General features: G+C 35.5%; 1 protein-coding gene across 9 annotated transcripts in view; it reads right to left on the bottom strand.

Annotated features, from left to right (window-relative positions):
• Nucleotides 1–620: 620 nt before the first annotated feature.
• The window catches only part of FAM135A (family with sequence similarity 135 member A), a 131,637-nt gene continuing 105,422 nt past the window's right edge, over nt 621–26,835 (bottom strand). For 2 of the 9 annotated variants that reach the window (XM_023544527.2, XM_064287863.1), the window contains exons 13-19: nt 25,801–25,961; nt 23,435–23,526; nt 21,925–22,022; nt 19,094–19,245; nt 18,617–18,727; nt 4,874–4,987; nt 626–2,958 (exon numbers count right to left, since the gene is read on the bottom strand). In XM_023544527.2, the coding sequence (XP_023400295.1) occupies nt 2,753–2,958; nt 4,874–4,987; nt 18,617–18,727; nt 19,094–19,245; nt 21,925–22,022; nt 23,435–23,526; nt 25,801–25,961 (934 nt within the window). In that variant the 3' untranslated portion in view covers nt 626–2,752. Of the gene's footprint in view, nt 2,959–4,873; nt 4,988–18,616; nt 18,728–19,093; nt 19,246–21,924; nt 22,023–23,434; nt 23,527–25,800; nt 25,962–26,835 lie in introns of all 9 variants that reach the window. The other 7 variants (XM_003404403.4, XM_064287842.1, XM_023544532.2 and 4 more) reach the window with 6 other exon arrangements.

The following is a 26,835-nucleotide window of genomic DNA, read 5'->3' as shown; positions in this document are numbered from 1 at the left end:
ACTGACCTCCCCAGAGGCCTGTGTCTGACCTGCCAATTCTGGGATTTGCCAGCCTCCACAGCCCCTTGGGCCAGAGGCCTATTGTGTGACCTGATTCAACAGCTTCTGCAGCCTTGTGAGCCAGCAGCCCATGGTCTGAACTGCCAGTTTGGGTTGGTCAGTTCTTGCAGCCACATGGGTAGGGAGAAGTGTATGCCTGACCCACAAATTTGGGACTTGCCTCCACAACCACGTAAGCCACTTCCTTTATATGGTTCCTGAGTTCTGTGAAACTTTGCAGCGAATTAGGGAACCCAAAGACACGAAGAAGAGTACTGAGGGGAGAGGGAGTAGTTGACTGAGATGATGGAGTGGTACGGCAGCTTGAAAAAGTTGGACATTTGGGACATCTCTAACCTGTACCTCATAGGAAACAGCTTTGTGCTGATCCTTATAAAAGGAATTATTCATTTAGGGATATAATAATGTTTTCCCTAAATTTAGAAACTGAGACTGTTCCCTTGAAATTTTTAACTCATTCTCCTTGATAAGGTTAAAAAAAAAAAAAAAGCAGTTACAGTGCTAGCTGGAGTGACTGGCTCTGACCACCATGGAGGAAAAGGTAGTAAGGAGAGGAGTATAACTAGAACTCAGGGGATCTCCTGGAGTACTTCTTCAAAATATCATGCTGAATTGTAAAAACTGAGCAAAGACTAATGTGGCAAGACCCCCAAGCCTGAGCTCTCCCAGATCCGTGGGCCGCTCATTAGGTAAAGAGATCTGATTAGCTGAGGAGCTGGTTGAACACAAAGGAAACAGGGAATGCGTGGCAGTGGTGATAAATCATAAGCCATCTAGACTCACGACCAGTGGCAGAACTGAGGGCTGTATTTACCAAGGGTGTTTCGTATCAGAGAAGTTTGGGACAAAAAAACATGCTGCTACCCACATTCTATCCTAGAGACTCTGATTCAGTTGGCCTGAAATGGAACCCTAGAATTTGCATTTTTAACAAGTAGTCCAGGTGATTCTCAACAAGGAATGCTGCAAAACACTGGTCTAGCTATTTCCTTCCTCACTGGGTTATGCATAGGTTTACACATTTAATTAATTTCCCTTTTCTTTCCTATCTTATACCACTACTTTATAGGGGAATGGTGGTTAGTTCATAATTTTGTCTACAGGTTGCAAAGTATTGAGACAAGATCATCACAGAACCAGAGGAGAAATGGACATCACACAGAGGACTGGGGTTGGGGCTGGATGGAGGGATAATGGTAGGCAGCATTTTAAATGTATAAACATGGCAAGAATGGTGTATGTGAAAGTCGCAGAGCCAAAGAGATGAACTAGAGTAGATCTCTGATGTTTTTATATTTGCTGCTTAGTCATCAAACTCATTTCATGTTTGGTGAATCCTAGTAGGAGAAATGGCCCCACTGTGGAAGTTGAGAACATCAGTTAATTGATATAGTTTATCCAAGTTATCCAAGTTATAAATAAAAACATATGCCCCTACTATTCTGAAAGTAAGCAAAGGACTGCAAGTATTTTAGCTGCTCCTCTAGATAGTCATTTGTTCATTTATTAACAGCAGAGGCAATAACACAATGCTAAAAGCGAACATGCATCAATTGTACAACACATACTTACAAAAACCTTCTGTTCATCACAACTGGTAAATGCAAACAGAACCTTTATCCACCGTTAGTGTATTATTATTTTCACAAGTTAAAGAGGAAAGGAAAATAGTGAATTTAATGCTATTCAGCACCTTTAGTAAAGTCAAAAGCCAACATCTCAATATATCAAAAACTTCTGCGTCTGTATCACCAACATGTAAAGTTAATTCTTTTGTCCATTTTAAACATAAATTGCTTTATTTACATTACTTTAGTTCAATAAATTTTAACAATATTTAAAAATTATGTAAATCCATAAAAGTATTTCAGAAATTTCAACAATTGTTATCTGTACATACAGGGAAGTCATGAAAAAAGTTAAACAAATGTAGCCAGTAAGTTCAAGCGACATCACTAAATTTAGCAAAATTCCAACCAAACCAAAGTGGAGGGCATTCAGACATTCAAAAATCTTTATATGCTGCTAACATGAACATGAAAAGTTCCAGTAATAAAAGTCAATATGAGGAATAATGTTGAAATCACCAGTAGAAAATATATTTTAATATGCATGACATATGTTTAATAGCAACGATAATGGCTTTATAGAAAACTTTTATAACATTGTCATATATGAACTACCTGGTTTGATCATGTGATAAAAGTATATTTTAGGGCTACAGAAATTGATTTCAAAAAATATATTTTAGCAGCCATAATTTTATTTCCAGTTAAAACATAGTAAAATGCTAAAAGTAAAACTAAATAACACCCCAGTATTAGAAAATTCAAAATTCCATGCTATTCTAGCAATAATGGCCTCTAATATGATGTAGTCTGATGTAAGTCAACAATAATTAGATGTACATGTGGGCTTAAAGTTTCACTGAAACACTTAGGTAGCAAAATATATGAAAAAGTAATAGAAAAGTAAAAAGATAAAATTAAAAAAATATTGCACAGCCACATTACCTAGAAAGTAAAGTTTCTGATGTTTTAAAAAGCTCTAAACATGGATGATATAAATTATCTTCCATATAAAAAAGTATAAATATTTCTTAGAACTTATTAGCATCTACAGTTTAATATAATACATTATTTGAATCATTGTTGAATGAGGTAATTGTCAAGTCTCTAAGAATGCTTTTATCCTACTGGAAATATTTGAGGGCAGCAACCAGAAAGAATTTTTCTAAAAATATTTCTGAATCAAGAACAGCTATATGTGCAGCTCTCCCAATCAGTGAATCAGCTGTATTGGGCAATGCATTGATGACATTATATCGAACCAAATTACAGTCCTTGCTTTGCAAAACTGGGTGAAGCAAGTTATGGATCATTTCGGAATAAAACTGTCCTATGGAACAAATAGAAAAAAAAGAAAATTAGTTCAGGGCAGTAAGTGGAAAAAAATTCTGGGCCCACTATTTATATAATTTATAAAATTTAGTTACATTATTTCCAGTTAAACAGAAAAAATCTTTTGTCAAGGTTTTATTTTTCTTTTGACTGTAATTTCTGATACTGTTTTATGGTAAATATAAGCAATCACATTATTCATCCAGCCAAGTAAAAATAACAAATCTCACTTTACAGTTCTCTTGCCAATTTGATATTTTTAATTCAAAGCAATGCATATAACAAAACAAATGTCTTCTTCAACGTTAAGTCCCTTATGACTCGTTAAACCATTATGAAAATAATAAGCTAGCCACAGTGAGACGTTTTGATAATGCAAAAATTTAAACTTTAGCCTATAGGAAGTACTTTAAAAATGTTTCCACGGAAGTGGAAGTCATTATTTCCAAATTATTTTGAGAAAGAATTAACAACACCCTATAGTTTTGAATTTGGCTCAAAGAACAAACAGGATCCTTTTTTTTTGGTATGAGAAGCTTTATTCAGACCTTGGTACTGCTATTAATTCAAAGTTGTACTCCTTTCTCCTTCTTTTCAGTTAATTCTTATAATAAATTTAATGAGGTCATGCTAATCGTTAAAGATAAATATTAGATATATGTAAACACAGAAGTACCAACTGCCTTATAAGGGGTAATACAACATTTTTAATGTTTGTACATTACTATATTACTAATATGTTAGTGCTAATGTATCCATGGAAACTGAATTTTAGGGAGGCAGGTATTAAATTTCAGAGGAGAGCTATGACAAGAAAGGAATAGGATATAAAAGTACAATTAGAGAAAAAGAAAAATATTAGTAAGATTAATATCACATGGACTCAAGAAAAACTTACTCCAACCTCTCCTCTTAGCTTTCATTGTAAGTCAAGTTAGATTTCTGGTTCCATGTTACTTTTAAAATATGTTTACACTGGAAGAAGTCCAAGCATGTCCCCTAGTGGCAGAAAATCCCACTGTTAAAAAGGGACTAAAAATGACATTTATCCAGTTTCTGCTACCCATCTGAAGGCTAAACCTCCTTGGAAATTCTAGCCTTTGCTAGAGCAGAAGTAAAAGAAGGTTATTCTGATGTCACAAATGCTCAGTAAATATTTGTTAAGTGAATGGAATATCTACTATGTGCCAGGCACCAGGTTAGGCAATGCCAATATAACCCATGTATATGAGAGTCCCTGTCCTTAGGAGCTGCTCACTGTCACAATCTAGAAAAAGCAAAGGATCAACAGTTTGTTTAAAATCCGTTTCATTTCAAAAAAGGAACTGAAATAATGGGAGATAGAAGATTCAAGTTCTTGCCCTGTAATTAACTAGCAGTGACTTCAGATAAGCCAATTAACATCTCTGGGCCTCTGTTATAAAGTGAGCAAACAGGACCTGAGTCTTCTTTCTGGCTACAAACAGCTATGATTTGAATTTATTTGGTTATTCACAAATAGCTAAAGAATAAATAAATAAAATCATTATCACTCACTACTAGCAAAGGGGGGCAAGTCCTTGCTGCCGTCTTAGACTAAAAGTGAGATACAGCAGAACATGCAGCGTGGTATTACCACAATCACCAATCCCAATAATCCTGAGGAAATCAAAGTACACATTATAAAATGCAGAGGCAATAGTAATTAGATGAAAGAATTACAGTATTTCCTAAGAACAACTACTGCTTGCTTGGTAAAAACATCTGACATAGCAGAAGAGAAAGGAAGAAAACTGGAGGAAGGATAACTGTTAAGATTAGTGGGAGGAAAAGGAAGTAAAAGGAAAGAGAAGGGTGAGAGAAAGTGACTCTAAGTTTGGGGAAAAGCTCATGTTTAGCTATCTTTTCCAAATATTTCTAATTTACTTTGTTACCTGACTGTTTGTCCTTTAATGCTGTTTTACACATCTCAATGCGGGCAGAGTGATAAGGAACATAGCGATCCTGTAGCGATCCCACCAACACAACATTTTTGAAGTAATGAAGCCCTGTGAAGAGCAAATACAGAAGTAAATATAATGCAATAATTAACTAGATTAAAAGTAACATCACATTAAATGACCAAATGGAAAAAAATTTTTTTCTTAGTAGTATTAACTTTATGACTTTTAAACATCTGATGAATCTTTCCTCTAAATTTCCTACAAAAAACAACTTCATTGTATATGGTCTATGTGCTAAAATGAGAACTGTCTTTGCACTGAGAGCAAGGACTGTGTCAAGGAGGTGTGGACATAGAGTAACCCCTTGCCATTGAGTCAATTCTGACTCATAACACGTGGAGTATGAGGGACTAAATAGGAAGCATTTCTATAGGTTCTATATAGGTAGCCAATATTCTTACTCTCAAAGGGTATTCCTCAATATTCAGGAATATTTTCCAAAGAAAAAAACTATATTCTTCCATAAAAACTAACAAAACACCCCACACAGTCATTTAAAGTTGCTTTGTATTTGTTTTCATTTATGACTCTTGCCTAATATTTTTCATATTCTCTCCTTGTTAAAGGATGGCATCAGAAAGGGATATGCTTTGATTTTTCAGTAATAATGAGTTTCATGATGTGTCCACAGACTTTCATGAGGTTCCTCTTACTTCTTTTTTTTTTGTAAACTAGCTGAATTTAGGGCTTATAACCTTGGGATACTTTGTTAATTGGCTCATATAAGTACTGAAATCATGTTCTTGACCACCTTAATACTAGTAATGCTCTAATTTTACTAATTAGCTCATACTAGTAAATAAAAAACAAAATTTTATATGAGTATTCAATAAGATACAAATCAATAATGGGCAATACATTAACACTAGGGTGAGTAGTGTTCTGGAATTTTTGTTCTGGAACATTCCAGAGTAAAATTTCGGTAGTGTCCACTGAAATTTAGATTGTTACAGACAGGCCAATTATGGGGACCCAGAAATGGAGGAAGCCTTTGTAGAAGCTCCCTTCTTCCCCTGGAACTTAAGGATCCTGATCATGAAACAATTTGAGGTAAGTATAAAGCAGCCTTGATAAATATAAACTCAAGTATGTTATTAAAAAAAAAAAACTTAAAATTGTTAACAGAAATAATGGAACAAAACTAGAAACTGAATTAAAATTTTTTCTATATGAAATACATACCCAAGAATGTCATTACTTTTTGGAAAATATCATAAGGGAAACAGCATAATTAGCTACTTTGGCTAATATTAGTAAATTAGAAGAGTACCCTTACTTCGCAGAACAATTATTTACAACCAAGTAGGTTTCAAGTTTAAGTCAGGTACAGAAACATTCAATGACAACAATCTGTTGGTGTTGAGTCGATTCAGACTCACAGCGACCCTATAGGACAAAGCACAACTGTCCCATAGCGTTTCCAAGGAGCAGCTGGTGGATTTGAACTGCTGACCTTTGGGTTAGTGGCCAGCTTCTTTTCTAGCCTTCTCTGCAGTCTACTCTTGCCAGTTCTTCCCTGCGACTATCAACTTTCCTCAACATTCAATCCTCATCCCTTCTGTATATATCACCTATACCAAATATAATTCCATCCTCCAGTTTTCCCAGTGGAAAAGGTATCACTTTTTTTTTTTGTGTGTGTGGCAAACTGAATACATAAACTACTAGAGATATAAATGAAATCAGTGGAAATTGACATTGCTGACTAACAACATCAACGGGCAAATAAATAACTACTGTAAGGAATTGATTCAGTTGCACATAAATATTTAAAATCACATTTTACGTAGACTAAGAAAAACTGATTCTTCATTTTCGCATTTCATGAAACAAACTCATTCCAACTTGGGCATCATTGGACACCAATGTCTTTATCATCATTAGCACCATTTTTTTTTAATCATCTAAGTGTCCTAGAGCAGAGGCCTTCAAATTTGTATACATTGATTCACTTCCAGGGTAGATAGGCATTTGTAGCTTTAAGAAAATTAAATTTTAAGAAAATTTCCAGATCTCAACTTCCTTATAAGCTCTTTTATCAAAATGAGTTGTCTTTCTTCCACTTTACAAGAGGAAGTTATTTCTCCAATCTATTACAGATCTTATTAGGGTGTATAGCCCTAGGGTATAAAAATCTCTGGGGAACCAAGTGAAATATGAAGTCTAACTTTGAGAAAAAATAAGTTTTGATTTGACTGATTGTTTTCACAATGAGAAATGGCTTTGCCAATTAGATTTTATGATACACATTTTCCATAAACTGGATGAGCTAAAACTGTACCTCCAACTGGATGAGCAAACTCTTCATATTTTGATGAAAATAAAATTAAAGCACAGATATGCTATCCAATACACCATAAAAGCATATCTTTTGCACTATTTAAATTTATGACAAAGATTCCTAGGTATCATTTTAAAAATAGAGTACACAGTTTTTCAAAATTCTTCTAAGGAGTAAACAAGTCAAACATTTGAAAATCACAGTACATTACCTTTACTTCTTATCCAAGTTGTTTTAGTACTGAATTTTCTGAATTCTAACTGGTATGTAGTTATGGGTAGGTCCAGAAATTGATCCTCTAAGGGCTCTTAGGTAACCGGGCATGGGGGCAGCTTGCATAGTCCCCTTTGCTGAAGAGCAACCTGGTTGATTCGTTGGTTTACCTCACAATGGTTTACACCGTCATGCTTTAAAAACATAATCATTTGCTATGTATGCCCTGACTTCGAAAAGACTGGGGAAGGCTGGATTAAACTATATTTAGTGTTCTGTAATTAAAAAAAAAAAAAAGTAAAATACCTAATTTCTCTCCAAAAAATTAAAAACAGTGAAATCTGAGAGCTGAAACTTCATGGGACTGCCTTCTTTTTCTGGGTCTCGAATCGTTTTCTGCCTTTAACAGGGTGCTGTCACCATTTTTCTATCGCTATTAGTGGAAGATATTTGACTCTTCCTTCTGACAGGTTTCTGCCTTATAGTTTCCAGCTTTCAAAGGTTTTACTGTATACTGTTTAGTGCCTGACACAGAGTATGCTCTCAAATGTATGTTGATTGACTGGCTGCTTAGGTTAGCCTTTCAATAATTCTGTAAATGGCTAATGAGAATGCCTGTTTCTTAAAGGTTCTGGGTATCTGACAGTGCTTCCCCCACTTAAAAAAAAATTGACTTCAAGTATTCCTCCTCACCTCTTCCTCTTGACTGCCACCCTCACCCATCAAGGGCAGTTGTATGTATCTTTTTAAACTCCTTCCTAGGTATCACACAAAACTTTTTTTTATGATATAAATAGGATTATTGTATACGATACATATACTATTTTGTCTTTCCTTTTTCACTTAATATTGTAGAGATAGCTTTTCATGTCTGTACAACTATATGTACTTCATTCTTCTAACTACTACAAGGTATTCGATGGTTAAATTTTTGTATATATCTGCTACTTCTGTACTGATGGACATTTAGGTTTGTTCCATTTTGGAGGAAAGGGGGCATATAAAAACAACACTGCAATGAACAGCCTTGTCCAGTCAACTTTTCCTACTTGTGTGAGATTTTATTTTTTGTATATAGTTTTATTTATTTTGCTGTTGTTGAGACTATAAACAGTAAAACATACAGTAATTCAACATTTTCTACATGTACCATTTAGTGACACTGATTACCTTCTTTGAGTTGTGTAGCCAGTCTCACCCTCTTCTGAGTTGTTCCTCCCCCATTAACATAAATATATCTTTTTTAGGTCCTTCTCTAATTTTTTAGTTGCTGTTGTCAACTTGGAAACCTTGGTGGTGTAGTGAGAGCTACGGCTGCTAACCAAAAGGTCTGCAGCTCGAATCCACCAGGTGCTCCTTGGAAACTATGGGGCAGTTCTACTCTGTCCTATAGGGTTGCTAAGGGTGGCAACGGGTTTGGTTTTTGGCTGGTTATCATTTTAATCCCATGTAGACAGTTCTTAAAAGAGCATAATGCTCAAGGCAGACATTTTTTACTAGTTAAGCTAAACTACTGTTTGATTTTAAGACTTCAGGGGATATTTTTGGTTTACAGTTTAAAAATTATCTCAGGGCAATAGCTTCAGGGTTTCATTCAACCTTCATGGATCCAGGAAGTCTGGAGTCCATGAAAATTTGAAATTCCATTCTGCATTTTCCGCTTTTAGATCAGGATTCTTCCATGGAATCTTTGATCAAAATACTCAGTAATGGTAGCTGGGCACCATCCAGTTCTTCTGGTCTTATGGCAAAGGAGGCAGTTGTTCATAGAGGCAATTAGCCACACATTCCACATCCTCCTATTCCTGACTCTCCTTCCTCCATTATTCCAGGTGAACAGTGATCAATTATTATGTCATGCATGGCCACTTGCAAGCATTTAAGACCCCGGGCACTACTCATTGAACTAGCTAGTAGAACAGAAGCACTAAACATGTTATTAGGCCAATTAACTGGGATGTTGCATGAAACCATGACTCTAAACCTATGAACTAAGAAACCAAATCCCAATGAAATTTTTAGCTGTACATAAGCAGACTAAGCAGCTACTTATTTTGTTGTTATTGTAAATATATCACACTTTTGGCAATTCAACTTTTTACAGGTGTACAACTTATTGACAACAATAATTGGCTGAGCAACCCTATCCTTAATCAATGCAATATTGCCATCACTATTAACATCCCCTCTCCCCCTCCCTACTTACTGAGACTGGCAGCCGGCCTTCCATCTTGAATAGGCAAAGGATTGTGCCTACCATCTTCTGTGATATAGGAACTAACTCCTTGTCTTTAAGCTATCTCCTTATTTAGGTATGCTTCCTGTTTCTGGCCAAGACATGAAAAACAAGAGGCTGGGAGCTGCAGATCACAGAACCAGTTAAGACCAAATCTGATCTGCCTGACATGTGCAGAACCATCAACCCCTTCCTCTGGGTAACCCTGGAACTTTTCTCCCGCCAAAAAGAACCAAACTTTAGCGGCCCAAGATTGGAGGAAGACTTTCAGAAGTGGAGGTTCTAAGATCCAGTTTTAGAGACCACCCCACCTTTAGACTAAGCAAGTACAGAAAGGCCAGACTGCCCTGGGAACGCCTTTTCGGGCCAGACCAATCAGCAAGCTGGCCCCACCTCGAGGCATTCCTAAAGACCCCAGACCCAATTTACTTCACCCATATAAACCCCTTGGGCTATTGTTCTGGTATCCATCTTGGCGACACAAGACCCAGTGTGCTCCTTTGCTTGGCCAACCAAATAAAGCTTCTTCTTTCACTTTCACCTGTTTTGTGTCTCTATGGCCACATCAAGCAGACCTAAAACAGTCTGGTTACACTACCACCCCTAGTAACCACTAATAAACTTTGTTTTCTATATATTGCCTTTTCTTTCTTTTCATATAAGTGAGGTCATACATTATCTGTTCTTCTATGACTGACTTATTTCACTCAGCATAATGTCTTGCAGTTCCACCAATATTGTAGCATGTGTCAAGACTTCATTTCTCTTACTGGCTGAGTAGTATTATATTTCACAATGTAACACATTTTGTTTACCCATTCATCTGCTGATGGACATTTAGGTTGTTTCTACCTTTTGGCTGTTGTGAATATTGCTGCAATGAACACTGGTGTACAAGTCTCTGGTTGAGTCTCTGCTTTCAAATCTTTTGAGTATTCACTTAGGAGTGGAATTCCTGGGTCATATGGTAGTTCTTAGTTTTTTGAGGAACTGCCACATTGTTTTCCACAACAGCTGTACCATTTTGTATTCCCACCAGCCATGGGTAAGGTTCCAATTTCCCTACATCCTTGCCAACATCTGTTATTTTCTGTTTATTTATTTATTTTTTTAATTCTAGCCATCCTAATGGGAATTAAATGGTATTTCTGTGTGGTTTTGATTTGCATCTCTCTGATGGCTAATGATGCTGAGGATCTTTTCATGTTTGGTGGCCACTGGAGTGTCCTCTTTGGTGAACTGTCTATTCAAGTCCTTGGCCCAGTTTGTGTTTGGGATATTTGTCTTTTTTGTTATTAAGTCATTCAAATTTTATACACATTTTGGTTAGCAGGTTCTTGTTGAATACATGGTTTCCTAAGACATTCTCCCAGTAGGTAGCTTGTCTTTCACTGTTTTTGTAGTCTTTTGATGAACGAAAGTTTTTAATTTTTATGAGGTCCCATTTATTTGGAACCCTGGTGGCACAGTGGTTAAGAGCTTAGCTGCTAACCAAAAGGTCGACAGTTCAAATCCACCTGCCACTCTTTGGAAACCCTAGGGGGTAGTTCTACTCTGTCCTATATGGCTGCTATGAGTCAGAACTGACCTGATGACAATGGGGGGTGGGGGGACATTTATATATTTTGTCTTTCGCTGTCTGTGCTTTTGTTATTAGATAACCCATTGTTAAAAGCTAGGCATGACAGCATTGCCCCTGTTTCTTCTAAGAATTTTATTGTTTTAGTTTGCACCTTTAGGGTCCTTAATCCATTTTGAATTTTTGTGAACGGTGTGAGGCATGGATCCTGTTTCATTTTTCTGCATGTGGAAATCCAATCTTCCAGCACCATTTACTGAAAAGACTCTTCTTTCCTCATCTAACGGATTTAGCATCCTTGTCAAAAATCAGTTGCCCATACATGTCTGGGTTTATTTCTAGACTCTCAATTCTATTCCATTGGACTATGTGTCTATTGTCATACCAGTACCAGGCTGTTTTGATTACTGTAGCTGTATATTAAAAAAAGAAAAGAAAAAACAAACCTGTTGCCATCGAGTCGATTCCAACTCAAAGGAACCCTATAGGACAAAGTAGAGCTGCCCCATAGGGGTTCCAAGGAGTGACTGGTGCATCTGAACTGCTGACCTTTTGGTTAGAAGCTGAGCTCTTAACCACTGAGCCACCAGGGCTCTGGAGCTGTACGGTATTTTTTTTAAATCAGGAAATGTGAGTCCTTCTACTTTGTTCTTCTCTTTCAGCATTTGCTTTAGCTATTCAGAGTCTTTTGCCATTCCGTATAAAGTTGAGGACTGGTTTTTCTATTCCTGTAAAGAAGGCTACTGGTCTGAGATTTTCTGCAGGAAAATTCCCAAAAGTGGAATCGTTGGGTTCATGTTTAAAATTCTGATAGATGTACTTCCCAAGAAGGTCAGATATCTTAGCCTTCCACCATTAGCATATGAAGATACCCTGTTTCCCCACACACTCATATAAAGTTAAAAAAAACTTTCATGTTTACTAGCTCTCTGCCTTTCTTTTAGTAACTGCATCTCACCTTTTGCCCATTTTTCTGTTAGGCTGTTATGATATGTAATAGGAATAGTAGTATGCATTACACCATTCAAGCATAAACAATATTACATGTCACATCCAAATATATGGTCTATGAATTACGTGTTTACCAGATTACTTGACCATTGTAGCTTCTTCATAAACTCCTCACTGGTCAAGATTTTATAAAGCTTTATTTTTATCATTTGTACTGTAAGAATAATAACAGGCATTGCATTTTTTTCTAAATAAAAGTTATGTTTGATATATTTTTCAAAATTATAGCTCACTACAAAGATTTTGAAGTGCCTTTATAGGAAAATGACACACAGGTTGGGAATCACTGCTTTACACTGAGATTCTTGAGGGAAGGGATGTGTCTACGTATCCTTAGGTTCAGGCGGTTCAACAAAGATTAGATGAGAATTCTCACTTTTAATTCCCAGGTTCTATGAAGGTGAAATAAATAAAATCATAGATCCTGATACCAATATGGATCCCTGGTGGCATATGGTTAAGAACTCAGCTGTAACCAAAGAGTTGGCAGTTCGAATCCACCAGCTAACTATATTCTCGTATTTCTGAATGTGATTTCTAAGACAGTACTGTACTTTATAAATGCATTTTATAGTGTCATAATCTCTTTTCATAGTTTTTCAACAAAAATGTATTGTCATTAATATGCTTTTATATGGAAAGTTTTCTTTTTTATTAAAAAGAACCAAATTAGTTAAATAGAATGTGGTCCTTTTTGAATCACAGAGTTTTAATTGTTTCTCTTTGGTTTCAATTCCTTGTCTAGCAGCATTGGCTAGTGAGATCACAAACTGTAAGTGAAGCATGGTTGGTCCCAGAGCTGTAAGGTTGGTAGGAATTATTGAAGTACTTCAGCAAACTTGAAGTGCAGGTAATAAAAATGTTTGAAGCGTTTATTTTGGGAGTCTTATATTCTAGGTTAGGTGCCCTGGTGGCTAAGCAGTTAAGATCTAGGCTGCTAGCCAAAAGGTCGGCAGTTCAAATCTACCAGCTCCTCCTTGGAAATGCTATGGGACAGTTCTACTTTGTCCTATAGGGTTGCTATGAGTTGGAATTGACTCAATGGCAACAGGTTTAGTTTTTTTTGGGGGGGGATATTCTAGGTTCATCTCCTCTCGACCTACACTGATTCCAACTGCTGAAAGTCTACCTGGTTAACTGGCCTGTAGTTAACTGGCTTACTATTTGTTGAAAAGTTACCTCTAACTTGGGAAAGTAACAAGATTTCCCCATTTATTGAAAAATTTCTGAGTATTTTAGTTACTTTTCAGGATTACCACAAAGAAGATTAAAATAAATCTTTAATATTTTTCTGGACTATATAATGATTTACATAAAAATACAATAATGGAAACTTTCATCTTCATTATCTTAGTTTTCCTAATAAGGAAACTTTTTGGCTACTCATTTTTTTCCTTAAAACAACTCATATTGAGTCACTTTGTTCACTCTCTGGAATTGGCTAAAGCAGTGGTTCTGAACTGCGGGGTAATTTTGTACCCCACGGGACATTTAGTAGTGTCTGGAGATATTTTTGGTTGTCACAACTATGAGGGTGCTAATAGCATCTAACAAAGAATTATTAAGCCCAAACTGTCAATACTACGGTTGAGAAACCCTGGGATAAAGATTGTGCTTTTTAATGTATTGTAAAAAATATTAAACACTTTTTAGTTTTACTCATTTACTTTAAATGCGTTTAAAAGTATTTGCCTCTAAAATAATGTTAGCTGATACTGATTCTTCCTCACACTTTCAGGAATAAAATATGTTATTTAACAAATCCTAAAACGATACCTATTATTAAACACCTCCGTAATCTGCTGGAAAACAGGTTATTTTGTAACATAGTAGCACAGCAGGAGCGTTCTTTAATCATTACCCTTTATTTGTCAGAATTCAACAGCTGGTAAAGAAAATCTAAATAGATGTTTGTAGGAAGATCTTAAAATAAAAATCTTTCGTTTTTGAAATTCCAACATTGAATAGATTCCTACTTGGCTATTTTTAAGCCCTCATTATGGAATGTAAGAGTGCCCATAATCCTGTTCTTTGCTCTAATAATATAATCTTGGCTACTTCAACACTGGTGTCACTGATTATATATATAACATACATTATACCTTCCATATCACTTTAGTTTCTTCATTTTCTTTCTTCCCCTTGATAATCAACGCTGAGATGCTAGTATGCCATAATTATACTGTGCAAATTACTTATATGATCTATTAGCAATCCGTAGAATGCCATAGGTTCTTTGGTCAAGAGATGGTATAAAAATTTAATGAAGGTTTGTCATTGTGATACTTTAATCAAAAAAGATAATTTCCTTTCAAAAGTAACATTTCTGTAGCCGTTTACCAGATCTATTGGGTTCACAAAACAAAAAAAGGACAATTTCATACTTGATAAATATATGATCTTTACAAAAAATATAATATTTCTCAATTGCTTTAGGAACGATATAAATTTTTTAGGCTTTTAAACGCTTCCTTTATTTTAAAATAATAAGTAGCTTTCAATTAATGAAATGTTGTGAGAAAAATACTGCTTCAAAAGGAGGACCCACAGAAGAGGCTTTGCTTAAATATAAAAAGCAAGAGGGTAAAGGGCTGAATTTTGCTTTACAGAGGTTATTTTAGGCTTTCCTGAGATGTGGGAAATTGATTGTTCAGAAGAAACTGAAGCTATAATCGGACCGAGGCATCCAGGACTATGTAGCTTTAGCAAAGTAAAATGCAAATGCAAAGTCACTGTGACTTTTGATTGTTTAAAAAACACCTGAGAATAGTATGTTGGTTTAATGATTTGGTATTCTCTTCCTTTACTCTGTGTTTTCCGGTTTTATTTATGTATGTTTCCGATGTGAATTCATACATTTCTATTTTGTAAATAAAATAATTACATGCACATACACAGGTGAAGCAATTAGCTAAGAACTATCATTTCTTGCACTTCACTAGGTGACCAGAAAAAAAAAAAACAAAAACCACATACCCACACAAATAAATCCAAAAAAAAAAAAAAGCCCACATAACTCAGGAGAGATTTGCTACAATTCTCACGACACTTATAATTTTAAAATCAAATGATGAATATTTGTTGATATATAAAACTGCAATTAGAAATAGCTTCTAAATTTCTTAAAAATATACATTAATGATTTAGCATGACATGGTTTGAACCCTAGCTCTACGACCTTAGGTAAATAACTCAATCTTTCTGTGCCTTACAATCCTCACCTGCAAAATGGGGGAAATAATATTCCTACCTTATAGAATTAAATGGGCTAATACATATAATGTACTAAAATAGTACCTGGCACATGGTAAGTACTACCTGTATATTAGTTATTATTTTTTCTATATTTTAGTATTAACTTATGTCATTGTCATTAGCCATGATTATTAGAAAATAGTGCTCTTTCAGATTCTATTTTCCAATATGAATATGTACTCAAAGTCAGGTGTATACTAATAAATTCATATCTGGGTGCAGGTAGAAATCTTAAAACATGGAAACAATTTTAATAAGTCACCTGAGTAATTTCTTAGTTAGAAATACTGATATTTAGATAAGGTGATTCTTAAAAATCTTCTAAAATAGATATACATTGTTAATTGTTAATGTGAAATCCAATTTCTATAATCTATAATAATAGCATTACTTTAGTTCAGGCAGCTCTTGATTTTTAGCCACCATTACCATCTAACATTTATTGAATTTTGTGCTACACAGAATGCTAATTGCTTTATAGGCTTTATCTCATTTAATCCTTATAATAATCTTGTAAGGTAAACCCATTGCTGTTCAGTTGATTCCAACTCGAACGACCCTACAGGACAGAGAAGATCTGCCCCATAGGGTTTCCAAGGAGTGGTTGGTAGATTTGAACTGCTGATCTTTTGGTTAGCAGCTGTAACTCTTTATAATTCTCATTTTATAAACTAAGGCTTATTTAGATTAGGCAACTTGCTCAAGGCCATACATCTAGTCAGTGTTGGAGTTAGTGCTAATACCTTCCTGTGACTTCAAAGTTTGGCTATTACCTAGTATTACACTAGTACAACCCGAGGGGAGGTAAGCATAATAAGGCAAAAATAAGCAAAAAAGAATTTGAAAGCAAAAGTCTTAACTATTTCTTAAGAAATAACTCAAGGGCAAAAGATTTACTCATACCTATTAATACTGACGAAACCCGGGTGGCACAGTCGTTAAGGGCTAAGGCTGCTAACCAAAAGGTCAGCAGTTTGAATCCACCAGGTGCTCCTTGGAAACCCTATGGGGCAGTTCTACTCTGTCCTATAGGGTCACTATGAGTCAGAACAGGCTTGACGGCAATGGGTTTATTGATAAATAAGGAGCCCTGGTAGTGCAGTGGTTAAGTGTTTGTTAACCAAAAGGGTGGCAGTTCACCAAAAGGTCAGCAGTTCAAATTCACCAGCCCTCCTTGGAAATCCTTCCCTTGGGGCAGTTCTACTCTGTCCTATAGACTTGCTATGCGTCGGATGGAATCAACTCGATGGCAACAGGTTTTTTTTTTTTTTAGTGCAAATATCTATTCACATGAGGGAAAGAGATTGCCAGGCCTTTTTTTCTAATCTCAGTCTGGAGACTCTGCTGAAACCTGTTCAGCATCATAGCAACACACAAGGCTCCAATGACAGATGGGTGGTGGTTACGCATGAGGTACACTGGCCAGGAACTGAACCCAGGTCTCCCACCTGAAAGGTGAGAGTTCTACCACTGAACCACCACTGCCCCCTTACTACTACCCCTACAATTATTTAAGATGGGAGAAACTGGAGTAACTTCAAATGTTAAGGGATTAACCACTGAAAAGAGAGAATTTGAAGATATAGATAACCAGGAATGGGTTCCAAAGCAGAAACAGGGGGGATTATCCTTGGATCAAAGATGTATCTTTCACTGAACCAGAAGGAAAGCAGAGGTATGCTAATGTTTGTAAGCAGAAAGAAAGGAAGTAGAAAAGTTCTAGCTTCATGGCTTTGAGTTTCACAGATAAAGTAAGAAACAAGGTCATTTGTTGGAAGTGAAGGTAGCATAAGTACTTTAAGGTTTGAAGAAAAAAGGGAAAAGATAAGAAAGCTTGTAAGGGAACTGGATAAAAAACTGATTAGAGATAACTAGATGGGGACCCCATGGATCTACAGTGGTATCGATCTTCATGTCTGCGTGATCCTTTTATAAATTTACTAGATGACTTTGATGGAACGGCAAGGGGTAACAATATACAGATAATTAAAGTTATAATTCAAACAGTCTGAAATGGATCAGAAAGGAAGTGAAACCATGAAGCACCAGGTCCAAACCAAAAAACCAAACCCAGTGCTGTCGAGTTGATTCTGACTCATAGTGATCCTACAGGACAGAGTAGAACTGCCCCGTACAGTTTCCAAGGAGCGCCTGGCGGATTTGAACTGCCGACCCTTTGGTTGGCAGCTGTAGCACTTAACCACTACATCACCAGGGTTTCCGAAGTACAAGGTAGGCTTAAGAAAATGGAGTAGGGATTTTAAATGAGTCTAATAAGCAGGTGAGGGTAAGAGAGTGAGAGGGAAAGGATAGGAAGTTATAATCAGAGAGTAGGATACTACTTAAAATTTCAGGGGAGGGGTGTAAATATCAGTATGGGTTCAAGTGGAGCAGAACGGAAGGTTATTGGAGTTGAGAAAGGAACTTATAAAGCTATAATGTTTGATGAATCATTTGAAAAGTTGTCTCACTAAATCACCAAAAATGATACCAGGTTTAAGGGGATTGGAAGCCAAGAAGAAATGAAAAATATCTTTTCCCAAGCATAATCATGTAATAAACATTTTTTAATGAAAAAGCCTCTTTATCAGAGTTCTCATTGAATATGTAAGCAGTAACCAGAAGATCATTATACCAAAGAAGACTAAAGGGTAATACAGCTTAGATGGTACAAGCCTCAAAGGAAGTGGTTTTAAAAGTCAGTGGAGGAGCAATGACTACAATTGGAAATAGAAAGCAAGAGGACTGTTTCCCCTACTACTGGTGGTACTTGGTGAGAAACTGAGCTTCTATAGCGGGATCAGCTAACTAAGGCTGGCAGGATCTGGCCTGCTACATCTTTTTGTAAATAAAGTTTTATTGGAACAGAGCCATGCTCACTTGTTTATATACTGTCTATGGTTGTTCTTGTGCTATAATGGTATTGTTGCATAGTTGTCACAGAGACTGTGCGGCCCGCAAAGCCAAAATATTTACTATCTGGCCCTTTAAGGAAAAAGTTTGTCAAGTTTTTCTCTATTGTTGGTAATTTATTTTCCAAAGTTTATTTCAGAAAAGGTTTTCAAGTGCATATTTTCTAAACCATTACTATATACTTGCCTGCTTTCTTACTAAGCTTGTATAAGAAAGTTTGGCGAGGGTCTGAATGATCTCGACATGTCAGTTGCAAAAGAGAACCTGATTTTTTCCATTTCTGCATAAACCAGAGACCTAGAAAATTATAAACGATCTGTGAGTGTAACTGGAAGTATACATGTCAAGGTTAAATATATACTTTACTTCAAAAGTGACATCTCTCAAATTAGCATTTTGTTGGCCTATAAAAAATGTATCTGCAAATATTTCCATTTTCTGATGGCAAATGTAAGTGTATACCTACTTATTTTCTGAAATAAGCTATCAGTTTATTTCACATGCATGACAAAATATTAAAATAGCTACATCTTTTGTTTCATGAAATTACAAGTATGTGACAAATTGGCACCAAAATACACAATAGAAAATATTAAATTCATATTTAAATTTCTCTCCATGCTATTATGCAATATATTTTATATGGTAAAAAAAACTTTTTACCTGTGTTAACAAGAGCGCTGCTATTGTAGAGTGTACCAAGGTGAGGTCCAGAAAGGGACAGAAAGGTATGAAGCTTGTTGAGGTAATATTTAAATCTTGGCCTTGTAAGCACTGAACGGATTATCAAGTTGCCTAATGAATGTCCAATAAAACTTTAAGAAAAAAAGAAAAAGATGACATTTCTCTCACAGCATTAGTTTTAAAAATAAAACCTAATATCACTATACACAGATGTAAGCTATTAAGAATTTGAAAATTTCTAATATGTTTTAAGATTATGGTTTGATACTTTGAAAAAATATGACAATGAGTAGAAAACACTCATTATGGAATTTTAAAAAGTTTATTCTATAGAAATAAGATATTACTCATCAGGGAAGTTTTATTCATAGTTCATAACTTCTTAGAAATAAATACATTTGAAAAGTAATAGTATGTTGACTAGATCACAAATATACTTCCTTAGGCAAACATACAAATTACCTGCTTGTTAAATCATAATTTCAAATGAAATAATGAAACTAATCTACAAGATGACTTAGGAGAAACTATATACTTATTTCTCTTATTGTTTGGTCTACACTCCCAAGTGGGAGAGTTCTGTAAGTAACAGTGCTTTCCAGACACAGGTAAAATATGTGCTTTTCTCTACTATAAATCTAAGATTATATAAAAAGAATAATATTTATAAAGGACTTCACATTCATTGAGTCTGGGTACAAATGGTTAATGAACTCAGCTACTAACCGAAAAGTTGGAAGTTTGGGTCCACCAGAGGAATCTTGGAAGAAAGGCTTGGAGATCTACTTCCGAAAAGTTAGCCATTGAAAACCCTATGCAGCACAGTTCTACTCTGACACACATAAGGTTGCTTATGAGTTGAAGTCAACTCGATGACAACCAGTACTGGTCACATTCATTAAGGAATGGTTGAAATCAGAAGAGCCTTTTAACTTATCAGTATTTTACAATAGGTGATGTAAGACCCCTTGGGGACAGTTAGTGAAAGAAGAGAGCTTGAAAGCTAAATGTTGGCTTACAGATATATCCAGTGAGAAACTCAGGACAAACTTCCCTCCCAACCTGAAGTTCCTAAAACTGTGGGATGGGAATTATGATGGTAGTCAATAGTCCACAATTAACCAGATCAGGCTTTTGGATAATGGTTGATTATAACTGACAATGTAAGCTAAAAAGGGGGATACATTTGTGGATGAATGAACAAATTAATGCATTATTTTTCTCATCATAAAATAATAAATGAATAAAATACAGTATCACTGCAGAAAATTCAGTAAAAACAAAGTATTAAAAAAATCTATAAATGAAGAGATCGGAACAAGAAAATATCCTCTCCCTCAAAACAACCACACAACTGCAACTCTCCCCATATTTTAACAGAATTATGTTTATTAAAAATGCCTTCAAATAAAAAAATCTGCTTATCTCTTCTTATTCCCTAGTCTATACTTCAAACTAGAAACTACAAAAGCCTGTAGTAAGTAGAGCCAGCTTCTGCTCACCTGGCTGGAATATGAATGTTATTGGTTTCTCCTACACTTTTTAATCTTCTACTAAACCAAAACCAAACCCAGTGCCATCGAGTCGATTCCGACTTGTAGCGACCCTATAGGACAGAGTAGAACTGCCCCATAGAGTTTCCAAGGAGCGCCTGGCAGATTCGAACTGCCAACCCTTTGGCTAGCAGCCGTAGCACTTAACCACTAAACCACCAGGGTTTCCAATCTTCTACTGGACTACAAGAAACAAACAGAGACTTTTCTTTCCCATTTCAGTCCACAATATTTTAATAAGTAATGAAACTTATATTGGTTTGATCTTCATCTTCTTACTTGTGGAAAACAGATTCACAAATGATAGTCACGAAATTTTGAAGTTATTTTTGCTATTTCTTCTGTTCACAGGTATGTTTGCCTATAACCTTTTTCCTTGTTACAGCTTTAACCCAAAATGTTACAGCTTTAATGAGATGTAATTCATATTATATTATGGATTAAATTGTGTCCTCCCAAAATATGTGTTTGAATTTTAATCTCTATACCTGTGGATATAATCCTATTTGGAAATAGGGTCTCCTTTGTTATGTTAATGATGGCTATCTATCAGTACAGGCTGTGTACTGAACCTCATCACTTCTGAGTCTTAGGAAAGAGCAGATAAGACACAGAAGCAAGCTCAAACAGGGGAAGATGGATGCGACCTGAAGACTGCCGAGGAATTGAAGAATGCCAGGGCTATACAACCTGAAAGGGACAAGGATCTTTCCTCAGAGCTGACAGAGAAAGAGCCTTCCCTAGAGCTGGTGCCCTGAATTTGAACTAAGCCTCTCGAACTGGGAGAAATGAATTTCTGATCTTTAAAGTTACCCACTTGTGGTATTTCTGTTACAGCAGCACTAGGAAACTAAGACATCATACAATGCACTCACTGAAGTACACAATTAAATGGTTTTCAGTATATTTACAGAGTTGTGCAATCACTACCACAATCAAGTTTAGGATATTTTCATCATCTGAGAAATAAACCCAGTAACCTTAGCTATCGCTCTCCTACCGTCTCATCATCCTTAGCCCTAGGCACAACTAAACTACTTTCTGTCTCTATAGATTTGCCTATTCTAGATATTTAATATACATGGAATCATATATTATGTGGTCTTTCCCTATAACCTTTTATTTTTTTCTCTTCTCGTTAATTGGTTTGAGTTGTGTTCTCTTATATTTCCAAATAGGGCAACAAAAACACCACAAATTCTGTTGCTATAATTTATAGAAACATAAAAATAAATTGTGTAACATTATAGAAATTACCTTATTTTTGAGACTGTTAGACTATATATCTGAATATATTGTATTATCTCATCCAGAAGGCGATCAGTCATGCTATCAAAATCAGCAAAGGTATCATTCTAATAAAAAAGCAAAAGAGACAAATTATGTACTGAAGTATGTATAATGACATAAAAAACTGAACATATTATTTTGTTGTTGTTAGGTGCCATTGAGTTGCTTCCGACTCATAAGTAACCCTGTGTACAAAAGAACAAAACACTGCCTGGTCCTGTGCCACCCTCACGATCACTGTTATGTTTGAGCCCATTGTTGCAGCCAGCGTCAATTCATCTTGTTGAAGGTCTTTTTCACTGACCCTCTACATTACCAAACATGGTGTCCTTCTCTAGGGATTGATCCCTTCTGATAATACGTCCAAAATATGTGAAGACAAAGTCTTGCAATCCTTGCTTCTAATGAGCATCCTGGCTGTATTTCTTCCAAGACAGATCTGTTTGTTCCTTTGGCAGTCCATGGTATATTCAATATTCTTCACTAACACCCTAATTCTGGGGTATCAATTCTTCGGTCTCCTCATTCATTGTCCAGCTTTCCCACGCATATGAAGTGATTGAAAACACCATGGCTTGGGTCAGGTGCACCTTAGTCCTTAAAGTGACATCTTTGCTTTTGAACACTTTAAAGAGGTCTTTTGCAGCAGACGTGCCCAATGCAATGCGTTGTCTGATTTCTTGACTGCTGCTTCCATGGGCCTTAATCATGGATTCATGTAAAATGAAGTCCTTGGCAACTTCAATCTGTTCTCCATTTATCATGATGTTGCTTACTGGTCCATTTGTAAGAATTTTTTTCTTTATGTTGAGGTGCACTCCATACTGAAAGCTGTAGTCTTTGATCTTCATCAGTAAGTGCTTCAAGTCCTCTTCACTTTTAGCAAGGAAGGTTGTGTCACCTGTGTTTTGCAGGTTGTTAATGAGTCTTCCTCCTATCCTGATGCCGTGTTCTTCTTCATATAGTCCAGCTTCTTGGATTATTTGCTCAGCATACAGATTAAATATAAATATTTAATTATTGGTATTGAAAATATGTTTAAGACCAGTATTTCTTAGAGAAGTTAGTGAATGTAATACGCATTATATTACAATTAACAAAAAGAGTGAGTTTCTAGGGGACAACAAAGGCTTAATGTTCTTATTAACATTTGCCTTATTTAATCAATTGCTTAATCCTTTGGCCCTCTACCAGCAGTAAACATAAGGCTTTCTATGGTTTAGTTAATAAATTAATTGCATAAAAACGTGATTTTCTAAAAAATGTTCATATATGAAGAGAAGAACTCATATATCAAAATATAAATCATACCTACTTCCTTTGGATATGTATTTATGTCAAATGTTATTGAAATCAGAAAAATTATTTCTGATTTTTCTGGGAATGGTGGTGGTATCGAAGGCCTTTCGTAGTGAGCAAATATTTAGAAACTGGTACAAAAATGTTTGCTTCCATTGAAAACACTGTCATATTGTACCTGATTTCTCTCAGACATGAGAAAATCAATTCTTCCCCCAGGAAGTCCAAGTTCAATGTAAGTTTTTACTAATCGAAGATCTGCACTGTTACCTAGAAAAAGAAAAATTATATTCAAAAGATGAAACAAGGTGAAACGTACAAAGTACAACATCATTTATTTTTACAGTATTTGAAGACCAGATTATGGCCTATGCCAGTTGTGGACACACAATATATTCTGAAATAAAGAATTCTCAACTTTTATGTCAAAGCTGATATTTATTAGCTAGACAACGTCATTCATCAGTTTGTTTCTTAGGAGGTTCTGGTCACATTAATGTTTTCTAACCAATGGTGCATTGAACTGTTAGCCCATCAGTTTTGTGACTGCTGGCTATAGTAGCTGTGAATGACTGGCTATGTGCTCTTTACCACTGCCATTCTCAGTGATTATTTAACAAACCTTGAATGCATTTTAGATTCACATGTAACCTGTTCACTTTGCTCTGGTGATAACAGTACAGACTGAGAGAGAGCATAATTCAAGTTAAATCATCTAAAATAGTTTAATTATTAACTTAAAATATATTTATAAATATAAAATGATTACAAATATAATTAAAATATAATCATTAACTAAAAAAATATGTCCAGTAGATTTTGTTATTCCTTTGGACTTAATAGGAATATAAAAATGTCATTATCAATTGTTGAATTTTTATTTTACCTTTCCAATTTACATCTTTTAGATGTCTTGTGAATTAATTCACTGACAGTGATTATTGTTTTATCTCTGATTTTAAAAGGAACACTTCTAGCATGTCATTATTAAGTATAAATTTTACATGGGCTGGAAAAATATATGCTTTATCACACTAATGAACTAGCCTAGTCCTATTCAAGGTTTCAGCTTTGGTGCTTAGTAATCATACTTGGGAATAGATACTGGATCTTACTAATAGTTTCTCACCTGAGTTTCTGATACAGCATATTTTGTTAATAAATTTACCTTTGCATTCTGGAAGCTAAAGTATTTGTTAAAGTGGCTTAAGTTAATATCTTGATTCTATCTGCTAGAGTTTTATTCCGTGTATTTGTGTCAGATTGGTCTATTGTATTTTGGCGTATTGCTGTGATATCCTTACCAGATCTGGTAATATGTTTAGGTTAACTTCTAGGAATAACATGGGCTACATTCCAACTTTTTTTCTATTATTCTGGAACAATCTTTGTAAGATTAATCTGTTTCTTGAAAACTTCAAAGAAAAATCTGTCAGATTACACTGGGCCAAGAGTCTTTCTTGAGGATAATTCTTCAAAAATGTTATAATTTGGGAATGGTGGTGGTATCGAAGGTATTATATTTTCCGAGAGATTAAAAAAAAAAATCCCCAATTTCATGAGGATTTACTAGCACAGACCTAGTATTTTTATAATCCGTAAAATCCTTTGTCAGTTTGTTGTTACAGAATCATATAATATAGTATATTGCTAGTCTAGGGATACTAGCATAGATCTCATGTCTAGGAAAAAAGAGTCTGTCGAATAACCAAAATACTGGTCATGAAATCATAGCATGATTATAATTTAGAAGCCCTGGTGATGCAGTGGTTAAGCACTTGGCTGCTAACCAAGAAAGGTCAGCAGTTCGAACCTACCAGCCACTTTGCAGGAGAAAGATGTGGCAGTTTGCTTCCATAAAGATTTATAGCCTTGGAAACTCTATGAGGCAGCTCTACTGTGTGCTACTGGGTCGCATGAGTTGGAATGGACTTGATGGCAATAGATATTTATAATTTAATTCATATGTCAGGAATAGTTAGTGAACTTTCAGTTCTTAAGAATATTGGTTTTTCTAGCTCATAGGTTTAAAGCAGGAAGCTAAAAGAGAACTAAGAAAATTACCCAAGTGAGACAAAGTGACTGTTATGAGGTGATGGTTGACAAGACCAATAATGACAGAGAAGACAGAAAACTTTAAAGTTAAAATGAAGTGTTGGCACATGGATCTCAGTTCCATGACAAATTAACTTAAAAATAAAATCTAATATTATACTGGAAACCCTGGTGGCGTAGTGGTTAAGTGCTACGGCTGCTAACCAAGAAGTTGGCAGTTTGAATCTGCCAGGTGCTCCTTGGAAACTCTATCGGGCAGTTCTACTCTGTCCTATAGGGTCACTATGAGTCGGAATCGACGGCAGTGGGTTTCTTAATATTATACTTAGCAAAATTAAGCATATTTGTATTTTAGAATGCATTTAAGATTTAATTAACTTAAGTAATTAAAAATGTCTTTTCTGCTCAAAGATTAAATAAGGCAAAATAAGATTATGAAAAGAAACAATATTGTTATGAGTTGTTATTACATTAATAGATACCACATACCATCTAAACCATGCACACAGACAATAAGATGTACTCCGTCTTCAGAGCCATCTTCTTCTTCCACACTAAAGTAAGGTATTGAGGATGCCAGCAGAGGAACATCACTGTACATGAACCCTGGGAGTTTAAGTTGCTTCAATTCTTCTTTTGCCTGAAGGAAACTGAAGTAAAAAAATTATAAAAGATATTCCTTACTAAATATCATACTCAGTTTTTAGAACTAAAAGACAATCTGCTGAATTTAGAGAACTAGAGAGGGAGAAACTTAACCATATTTGGTTTTAAAATCATAAACATATGTGGAATCACCTGACTTAGAAATTCGAGTTCTGGTAACTTCAAAAGACGTTTCAAATACTATAGTAGTAAAATTATCTTTACCACATTTAGTACGTTATCTAATCAAAGACAATGAACACTTTAAACTTGAAAACACTTAACATTCTTTAAATTTGAAATCAACTAAGAAAACATTAGGAGCAGAGCTAGGCTTTCTGCAAAATTTGACATGATATGCATAGAAAAGAAGGTGAGAGAGATACTGGAAAAATGACAATATAATGCTTATCCTGTAGCCAAAACTATCCTCTTTGCTCTCTTTTAATCTTACATAAATGGGAAGGAAAGGTGCTATTCTACAAAGTTTAACCATGAGAATGGTAGTTACAGTATTTAGTAAAAGCCAGTTGCCATCAAGTCAATTTTGACTCATGAAGACCTTATGTGTGTCACAGTAGAACTGTGCTCCATACGGTGTTCGATGGCTGATTTTTTGGGAAGTAGATCACCAGGCCTTTCTTCTAAGACACCTCTGGGTGGACTCAACTCTCCAATCTTTCAGTTAGCAGCCAAGTGTGTTAACCATTTGTACGACCCAAGGATTTTAGTTAATTACAGTATTTGTATTTTTCTCTACAATACCACTGAGAAGGAGCAGAACCAAGAGGGGGATATGACTAATTGGTGGCATATACTCATTGGGAATGAGTGACAAATGTAACCAATTTAGGGATCACATATATCAAAAATGATTAA

This window comes from Loxodonta africana, chromosome 1, assembly GCF_030014295.1.
Source record: "Loxodonta africana isolate mLoxAfr1 chromosome 1, mLoxAfr1.hap2, whole genome shotgun sequence".
Classification (NCBI taxonomy): Eukaryota; Metazoa; Chordata; class Mammalia; order Proboscidea; family Elephantidae; genus Loxodonta; species Loxodonta africana.
This window is presented reverse-complemented; position numbering and strand designations above follow the sequence as displayed.